This window comes from Hyla sarda, chromosome 5 (assembly GCF_029499605.1).
Source record: "Hyla sarda isolate aHylSar1 chromosome 5, aHylSar1.hap1, whole genome shotgun sequence".
In the NCBI taxonomy this organism is placed as follows: Eukaryota; Metazoa; Chordata; class Amphibia; order Anura; family Hylidae; genus Hyla; species Hyla sarda.
Genome location: NC_079193.1, coordinates 6,508,129 through 6,519,137, shown reverse-complemented (window position 1 = coordinate 6,519,137; position 11,009 = coordinate 6,508,129). Strand labels below are relative to the sequence as shown.

Sequence of the window (11,009 nt, the reverse complement as noted above, 5' to 3'; positions counted from 1 at the left end):
CCATTTTTTCTTCCGTTTTTTGGACGGAAGAAAAAATACTGCATGTGCCGTTTTTTTCTGCCTTAAAAAAAAAACGGAAATGAGTGCAAACGGATTGTAAAAAAATCCCATTGACATGAATGGGATTTTTTTAAAACCGTTTTGAATCCGTTTACAGCCTGCAAAAAAAGGAGACAAAACAGAGATGAAAAAAACGGGGACAGACGGCCGTGTGAACGCAGCCCAAGTCGTGATTTCATATATCCTGCAGTTGTCAGGAATTTATCATGTGCGACTTTTCAGTAAGTCTCATAGTTTGGTGCAACTGCGCTGAGGCGCAAATCTACACCAGGTTTATAAAAGTAACAAAGCAAGGAGTCAGCTCACCGTGTGTAACAATCAGTCAGCAACAGCGAGGAAAAAGTCTAGATAATCCAGCGTCCTAAAACTTCAATTCTTTAATCAATCCATTAAAAATCTACAAAAAAGTGCACGATAAAAGCCAAATGAAACTCTGACGCGTTTCAGTTTACATGAAAATCTTATTCATAGCGATCAATAAGGTTTTCATGCAAACCGAAACACGTCTGAGTTTCATTTGGCTTTTATCGTGCACTTTTTTGTAGATTTTTAATGGATTGATTAAAGAATTGAAGTTTTAGGACGCTGGATTATCTAGACTTTTTCCTTACAAATCTACACCAGACCTCATTTGGCTTTAAAACGGTCTGCAGTCAACATTATTAAAAAGTCGCAGCATTTGTGAGAAAGCATCATACAAAGCGGAGTACTGGGGGGAGATGTACCAAACCCCGTCCGGAGGAAAAGTTGCTCTGTTGCCCATAGCAACCAATCAGATCGCTTATTTTTCAGAGGTCTTGTTAAAAATGAAAGAAGTGATCTGATTGGTTGTTATGGGCAACTGGGCAACTTTTCCTCTGCAGGTACAGTTACCACCACGTGAATTAATGGAGTTAAAAGACGTTCACCTACTCGTCATTTAAAAGGGATTATCCAGGAATAGAAAAAACTGAGCTAATCTCTTTCAAAGACCACTCCATGTCTGTCTCCGAGTTGGGTGCAGTTCTGCAGCTCAGCCCCATTGAAGTGAATGGAGCCAAGTTGTAATACCACACCCAACCTGGGGACAGACAGGGAGCTGTTTAAAAAAAAAAAAAAAAGAAATAAGCTGTGTTTTTCTATTCCTGGACAACCCCTTTAAAGAGGTATTCAAAGCAAAAAAATGTTTTTATATATCAACTGGCTCCGTAAAGTTAACCAGATTTGTAAATTACTTCTATTAAAAAATCTTAATCCTTCCAATAGTTATTAGCTTCTGAAGTTTTCTGTCTAACTGCTCAATGATGATGTCACGTCCCGGGAGCTGTGCATGATGGGAGAATATCCCTTGCATGATGGGAAAATATCCCCATAGGAGCTGGACAGCTCCCGAGACGTGAGTCATCAGAAAGCAGTTAGACAGAAAACAACAACTCAACTTCAGAATCTAATAACTATTGGAAGGATTAAGATTTTTTAATAGAAGTAATTTACAAATCTGGTTAACTTTCCGGAGTCAGTTGATATATAAAAAATAGTTTTTGCCTGGAATACCCCTTTAATAAAAAGTGTTATTGTGCCACACCACTAAAACTCACACGCACACAAAAAGATAAAATCGCTTTTTTTTTTTAAATGATATCCTACAAAAGAAACAAAACAAAAAAATAAATGATAAAATGCTATTAATAAGTTATATGAACTCCAAAATGGTTCCATTAAAAAGTACAACAAAACAAGTCCTTATGCGGCTATATATTTTGGAATAGCTATTAGAATGTCACGAAGGAAAAGAAAATGAGGACGATCCAAATTAGCTTGGTTAGTAAGGGGTTGAAAAGTACAATTGGTCACGCAAAATAAATAAAAAAATAAAAAGCGCTCAGTCTGTAATGTGGAACAATAAAAGTCACGGCCCACATGGCGGAATTTCCGTGCAGAATTCCGCCAGAAATTCCACCAAAATTGACTTACTGTCCATTGATTTTAATGGGATTTCACAGTGCCATTAAGGCGGCGGAATTTCCGCGACGGGCATTCTGCCGTGGAAATTTTGCTTTTCGCATGAATATAAGACCGTTGAAGTTAATGGGGCTTGAATTTCGGCAAAATTTTGTGGAAATTTACCGTGTGGAGCCTTAGAAGAGTGGTCTCAAACTGTGGCCCCCCAGATGTTGCAAAACTTCAACTTCCAGCATGCCCGTACACTAAAAGTCTATCTGCCTCCTCCAGAGGATGCACACTGTTCCCAAATGTTAAATCAAGGCTTCCCTCTTATCTGATCCCTTAGTGCAGTGGTCTTTTAAACTGCGGTCCTCCAGCTGTTGCTAAATTTCAACTCCCAGCATGCCCAGACACTAAAGATCTGTATGCCTCCTCCAGAGGATGCACACTGTCCCCAAAAGGTAAATCAAGGCTTCCCTCTTATCTGATCCCTTAGTGGTCTTCAAACTGTGGTCCTCCAGCTGCTGCTAAACTGCAACTCCCAGCATGCCTGGACACTAAAAGTCTATCTGCCTTCTCCAGAGGATGCACACGGTCCCCAAAAGGCAAATCAAGGCTTCCCTCTTATCTGATCCCTTAGTGCAGTGGTCTTTAAAACTGCGGTCCTCCAGCTGTTGCTAAACTTCAACTCCCAGCATGCACGGACACTAAAGGTCTATCTGCCTGCTCCAGAGGATTTACACTGTCCCCAAAAGGTAAATCAAGGCTTCCCTCTTATCTGATCCCTTAGTGCAGTGGTCTTTAAAACTGTGGTCCTCCAGCTGTTGCTAAACTTCAACTCCCAGCATGCACGGACACTAAAGGTCTATCTGCCTGCTCCAGAGGATTTACACTGTCCCCAAAAGGTAAATCAAGGCTTCCCTCTTATCTGATCCCTTAGTGGTCTTTAAACTGTGGTCCTCCAGCTGTTGCTAAACTTCAACTCCCAGCATGCCTGGACACTAAAGATCTGTATGCCTCCTCCAGAGGATGCACACTGTCCCGAAAGTTAAATCAAGGCTTCCCTCTCATCTTATCACTTAGTGCAGTGGTCTTTAAACTGTGGCCCTCCAGCAATTGCAAAACTTCAACTCCCAGCATGCCCGGACAGCCAACGGCTGTCCGGGCATGCTGGGAGTTGAAGTTTTGCAATATCTGGAGGGTCACAGTTTGAGACCACTGCCTTACAAGATGAGGGGATACAAAGATGGTGGGTGTGTGACGCCAGCTTTAGGGTATGGGCACACCTAGTGTATTTTCTCCATCGGGGGGCGCTGCAGGGTCTGAGATCCCTGGTGCAGATAGTGAACAGATTTGTCACACATTTCACCCAATACTAAAGCAAAGCGTGAAAACTGCGGTAACCAATAGTTCTCTGTAACAGGAAGCGAATGTCCTGCGCGATCCTATACCATACAGCGCAGGTAATATATAGCGTCCTGGAAACTGTGCCATATTATTACCGCCAATGTAAATCTATGAGGGGGGCAGGGAATCACGAGTAAATTCCATGTCTGCTTTTTAAGGTTTGCCAACAATCAATTTGTGTATGTGCCGTTCACTGCCAGCAAGCAGAGGTCTAGGAAATAGGCCGAAAAACAAAGGGGGAGATTTATCCAAACCCGTACAGAGGAAAAGTTAACCAGTTGCCCATAGCAACCAATCAGGTCTCTGCTTTCACTTTTAACAAGGCCTCGGCAAAATGAAAGCAGCGATCTGATTGGTTGCTATGGGCAACTGGTTAACTTTTCCTCTGCACAAGTTTTAATAAATCTGCCCCCAAAAAGATTAGAAAGCTGCAGTGATGGGTTTTATGATATCATTTATTTCTTTTATATACATCTGATTTATTATATATATATTAGATGTGATCACCTGCGGAAGTGGAGGAGCCGGAGCCCGAACAGAGGGGCGGACGACCGAAAAACCGCAGATTGAGAAACTGAGGTCTGAGCAAAGAAAGGAAATGGAGTCATCATATACGGGAGAGAGTCTGAGCACTGCAGGTATATACAAGAGATATACAGGTATATACAAGAGATATACAGGTACAAGAGATATACAGGTATATACAAGAGATATACAGGTATATACAAGAGATATACAGGTACAAGAGATATACAGGTATATACAAGAGATATACAGGTATATACAAGAGATATACAGGTATATACAAGAGATATACAGGTACAAGAGATATACAGGTATATACAAGAGATATACAGGTATATACAAGAGATATACAGGTACAAGAGATATACAGGTATATACAAGAGATATACAGGTATATACAAGAGATAGACCGGTATATACAAGAGATATACAGGTATATACAAGAGATTTACAGGTATATACAAGAGATATACAGGTATATACAAGAGATATGCAGGTATATACAAGAGATATACAGGTATATACAAGAGATATACAGGTATATACAAGAGATAGACAGGTATATACAAGAGATATACAGGTATATACAAGAGATATACAGGTATATACAAGAGATATACAGGTATATACAAGAGATATACAGGTATATACAAGAGATATACAGGTATATACAAGAGATATACAGGTATATACAAGAGATATACAGGTATATACAAGAGATATACAGGTATATACAAGAGATATACAGGTATATACAAGAGATATACAGTTATATACAAGAGATATACAGGTATATACAAGAGATATACAGGTATATACAAGAGATATACCGGTATATACAAGAGATTTACAGGTATATACAAGAGATATACAGGTATATACAAGAGATATACAGGTATATACAAGAGATTTACAGGTATATACAAGAGATTTACAGGTATATACAAGAGATTTACAGGTATATACAAGAGATATACAGGTATATACAAGAGATATACAGGTATATACAAGAGATATACAGGTATATACAAGAGATATACAGGTATATACAAGAGATTTCCAGGTATGTACAAGAGATATACAGGTATATACAAGAGATATACAGGTATGTACAAGAGATATACAGGTATGTACAAGAGATATACAGGTATATACAAGAGATTTACAGGTATATACAAGAGATATACAGGTATATACAAGAGATTTACAGGTATATACAAGAGATATACAGGTATATACAAGAGATATACAGGTATATACAAGAGATATACAGGTATATACAAGAGATATACAGGTATATACAAGAGATTTACAGGTATATACAAGAGATATACAGGTATATACAAGAGATATACAGGTATATACAAGAGATATGCAGGTATATACAAGAGATATGCAGGTATATACAAGAGATATACAGGTATATACAAGAGATATACAGGTATATACAAGAGATATACAGGTATATACAAGAGATATACAGGTATATAAAAGAGATTTACAGGTATATACAAGAGATATACAGGTATATACAAGAGATTTACAGGTATATACAAGAGATATACAGGTATATACAAGAGATATACCGGTATATACAAGAGATTTACAGGTATATACAAGAGATATACAGGTATATACAAGAGATATACAGGTATATACAAGAGATATACAGGTATATACAAGAGATTTACAGGTATATACAAGAGATATACAGGTATATACAAGAGATATACAGGTATATACAAGGATATACAGGTATGAACAAGAGATATACAGGTATGTACAAGAGATATACAGGTATATACAAGAACTATACAGGTATATACAAGAGATATACAGGTATATACAAGAAATATACAGGTATATACAAGAGATATACAGGTATATACAAGAGATATACAGGTATATACAAGAGATATACAGGTATATACAAGAGATATACAGGTATATACAAGAACTATACAGGTATATACAAGAGATTTACAGGTATATACAAGAGATTTACAGGTATATACAAGAGATATACAGGTATATACAAGAGATATACAGGTATATACAAGAGATATACAGGTATATACAAGAGATTTACAGGTATATACAAGAGATATACAGGTATATACAAGATATACAGGTATATACAAGAGATTTACAGGTATATACAAGAGATTTACAGGTATATACAAGAGATATACAGGTATTTACAAGAGATATGCAGGTATATACAAGAGATATACAGGTATATACAAGAGATATACAGGTATATACAAGAGATATACAGGTATATACAAGAGATATGCAGGTATATACAAGAGATATGCAGGTATATACAAGAGATATACAGGTATATACAAGAGATATACAGGTATGTACAAGAGATATACAGGTATATACAAGAGATATACAGGTATATACAAGAGATATACAGGTATGTACAAGAGATATACAGGTATGTACAAGAGATATACAGGTATATACAAGAGATATACAGGTATATACAAGAGATATACAGGTATATACAAGAGATATACAGGTATATACAAGAGATTTACAGGTATATACAAGAGATATACAGGTATATACAAGAGATATACAGGTATATACAAGAGATATACAGGTATATACAAGAGATATACAGGTATATAAAAGAGATTTACAGGTATATACAAGAGATATACAGGTATATACAAGAGATTTACAGGTATATACAAGAGATATACAGGTATATACAAGAGATATACAGGTATATACAAGAGATATACAGGTATATACAAGAGATATACAGGTATATACAAGAGATTTACAGGTTTATACAAGAGATATACAGGTATATACAAGATATACAGGTATATACAAGAGATTTACAGGTATATACAAGAGATTTACAGGTATATACAAGAGATATACAGGTATATACAAGAGATATACAGGTATATACAAGAGATATACAGGTATATACAAGAGATATGCAGGTATATACAAGAGATATGCAGGTATATACAAGAGATATACAGGTATATACAAGAGATATACAGGTATATACAAGAGATATACAGGTATATACAAGAGATATACAGGTATATACAAGAGATATACAGGTATATACAAGAGATATACAGGTATGTACAAGAGATATACAGGTATATACAAGAGATATACAGGTATATACAAGAGATATACAGGTATATACAAGAGATATACAGGTATGTACAAGAGATATACAGGTATGTACAAGAGATATACAGGTATATACAAGAGATATACAGGTATATACAAGAGATTTACAGGTATATACAAGAGATATACAGGTATATACAAGAGATATACAGGTATATACAAGAGATATACAGGTATATACAAGAGATTTATCAAAACCTGTGCAGAGGAAAAGTTGCCCAGTTGCCCATAGCAACCAATCAGATCGCTTCCTTCATTTTTAAAAAGGCCTGTGAAAAGTGAGAGAAGCGATCTGATTGGTTGCTATGGGCAACTGGGCAACTTTTCCTCTGCACAGGTTTTGATAAATCTCCCCCAATATGTCTATATCATATCAGTGATGTCATACAGGGGGCGGGGCTGTGATCACATGTCATTATATTACTATTATATCAGTGATGTCATACAGGGGGCGGGGCTGTGATCACATGTCATTATATTACTATTATATCAGTGATGTCATACAGGGGGCGGGGCTGTGATCACATGTCATTATATTACTTTTATATCAGTGATGTCATACAGGGGGCGGGGCTGTGATCACATGTCATTATATTACTATTATATCAGTGATGTCATACAGGGGGCGGGGCTGTGATCACATGTCATTATATTACTATTATATCAGTGATGTCATACAGGGGGCGGGGCTGTGATCACTTGTCACTATATTATATCAGTGATGTCATACAGGGGGCGGGGCTGTGATCACATGTCATTATATTACTATTACATTATATCAGTGATGTCATACAGGGGGCGGGGCTGTGATCACATGTCATTATATTACTATTATATTATATCAGTGATGTCATACAGGGGGCGGGGCTGTGATCACATGTCATTATATTATATCAGTGATGTCATACAGGGGGCGGGGCTGTGATCATATGTCATTATATTACTATTATATTATATCAGTGATGTCATACAGGGGGCGGGCTGTGATCACATTTCATTATATTACTATTATATTATATCAGTGATGTCATACAGGGGGCGGGGCTGTGATCACATGTCATTATATTACTATTATATCAGTGATGTCATACAGGGGGCGGGACTGTGATCACATGTAATTATATTACTATTATATCAGTGATGTCATACAGGGGGCAGGGCTGTAATCACCTGTCATTATATTACTATTATATCAGTGATATCATACAGGAGGCGGAGCTGTGATCACATGTCATTATATTACTATTATATTATATCAGAGATGTCATACAGGGGGCGGGGCTGTGATCACATGTCATATTACTATTATATCAATGATGTCATACAGGGGGCGGGGCTGTGATCACATGTCATTATATTACTATTATATCAGTGATGTCATACAGGGGGCGGGGCTGTGATCACATGTCATTATATTACTATTATATCAGTGATGTCATACAGGGGGCAGGGCTGTAATCACCTGTCATTATATTACTATTATATCAGTGATATCATACAGGAGGCGGAGCTGTGATCACATGTCATTATATTACTATTATATTATATCAGAGATGTCATACAGGGGGCGGGGCTGTGATCACATGTCATATTACTATTATATCAATGATGTCATACAGGGGGCGGGGCTGTGATCACATGTCATTATATTACTATTATATCAGTGATATCATACAGGGGGCGGGGCTGTGATCACATGTCATTATATTACTATTATATTATATCAGAGATGTCATACAGGGGGCGGGGCTGTGATCACATGTCATATTACTATTATATCAATGATGTCATACAGGGGGCGGGGCTGTGATCACATGTCATTATATTACTATTATATCAGTGATGTCATACAGGGGGCGGGGCTGTGATCACCTGTCATTATATTACTATTACATCATATCAGTGATGTCATACAGGGGGCGGGGCTGTGATCACATGTCATTATATTACTATTATATTATATCAGTGATGTCATACAGGGGGCGGGGCTGTGATCACCTGTCATTATATTACTATTATATCAGAGATGTCACACAGGGGGCGGGGCTATGATCACATGTCATTATATTACTATTATATAATATCAGTGATGTCATACAGGGGGCGGGGCTGTGATCACATGTCATTATATTACTATTATATTATATCAGTGATGTCATACAGGGGGCGGCGCTGTGATCACATGTCATTATATTACTATTATATTATATCAGTGATGTCATACAGGGGGCGGGGCTGTGATCACATGTCATTATATTACTATTATATCAGTGATGTCATTCAGGGGGCGGGGATCTTTGTGTACACCTTGAATTACATCTCAAATAATGAATCCTACACCACGATTCTGGTGACATCATCATTTAAGCTTCCCCAGGATGACATCATCATGCCTGAGATATTATTGGTATTAGAGAATCCCTCGGGTCTTACTATTATTTGGATAGTAGGTTTTTCTGTATTCAGTATATGCATTTATACTTTTTCTTCCTGTTTTTTGATGTTCCCCTTTAGCCGGCGCCGGTGATCGTTGACCAGGTATTGGCGCGGTAGTAGAGTCGTATTGAGGCGATGATATCACGGCTCCCCCTCGGTCAGGATGGCCAGTTGTGGAATCACCTATTCACAGCCGGCACAGTCATCTCTTCACTTCCCTTCAGTCGTCTCCGCCTGAAACCGCAGCAGGAAGTCACAGATCGGCTCTCGCCTGCGCTCACTCTTCCTGTGCACTTGTTGCACATCTGGGTCTGAGCCGTCACTTTGTCGCATTCAGTCCCCGGTATCAGGGAGATCGCCCCTCGCTGGCAGATGGCGGAACAGGAGAGCCTGGAATTTGGAAAAGCAGATTTTCTTCTCTTGGACAATGTGACTATGGAGGAGTTTATGGCAAATCTGAAGCTCAGGTAGGTTAAAGGGGAACTCCTCTGAGAAAGCTGTGCAGGCTGGAGACAGACACCGCATTATGTCCGAAAATGTTCAAAAACTCCAAAAACACTGCAGAGAAATGTGAGACATCAGACGTCTATAGGTCGTTCTCTTCTTGTCACATTCTTGTTACATGGACACTACACAGGGGAAGGTTTTCACCTTCACCACTTGAGGCGCCATTGTGCTGCTCTGTGAGTCTGTGTAATGATTAGAAATGATGGAGTTCAGGTCTAATATAGAGAACACGGATCACGAATGATTCATCCTGACACCACAGAAGATGGAGACACCCCCAGCACTGCGAGGAGAAGTGGTACTGTGCAGTGTCCATATATACAGGACAGGAGAAGTGGTACCGTGCAGTGTTCATGTATACAGGACAGGAGAAGTGGTACTGTGCAGTGTCCATGTATACAGGACAGGAGAAGTGGTACTGTGCAGTGTCCATATATACAGGGCAGGAGAAGTGGTACTGTGCAGTGTTCATGTATACAGGACAGGAGAAGTGGTACTGTGCAGTGTCCATATATACAGGACAGGAGAAGTGGTACTGTGCAGTGTCCATATATACAGGGCAGGAGAAGTGGTACTGTGCAGTGTCCATATATACAGGACAGGAGAAGTGGTACTGTGCAGTGTTCATATATACAGGACAGGAGAAGTGGTACTGTGCAGTGTTCATATATACAGGACAGGAGAAGTGGTACTGTGCAGTGTTCATATATACAGGACAGGAGAAGTGGTACTGTGCAGTGTTCATGTATACAGGACAGGAGAAGTAGTACTGTACAGTGTTCATATATACAGGACAGGAGAAGTGGTACTGTGCAGTGTCCATATATACAGGACAGGAGAAGTGGTACTGTGCAGTGTCCATATATACAGGACAGGAGAAGTGGTACTGTGCAGTGTTCATATATACAGGACAGGAGAAGTGGTACTGTGCAGTGTTCATGTATACAGGACAGGAGAAGTGGTACTGTGCAGTGTTC

General features: G+C 38.6%; 1 protein-coding gene across 1 annotated transcript in view; it reads left to right on the top strand.

Moving 5' to 3' along the window:
• Positions 1 to 3,221: 3,221 nt before the first annotated feature.
• The window catches only part of MYO1G (myosin IG), a gene marked incomplete in the record, with an annotated part of 144,313 nt that continues 136,525 nt past the window's right edge, over positions 3,222 to 11,009 (top strand). Inside the window, 3 exon segments of the mRNA XM_056518769.1 lie at positions 3,222 to 3,446; positions 3,888 to 4,028; positions 9,604 to 9,992. Of these exon segments, the coding sequence (XP_056374744.1) occupies positions 9,898 to 9,992 (95 nt within the window).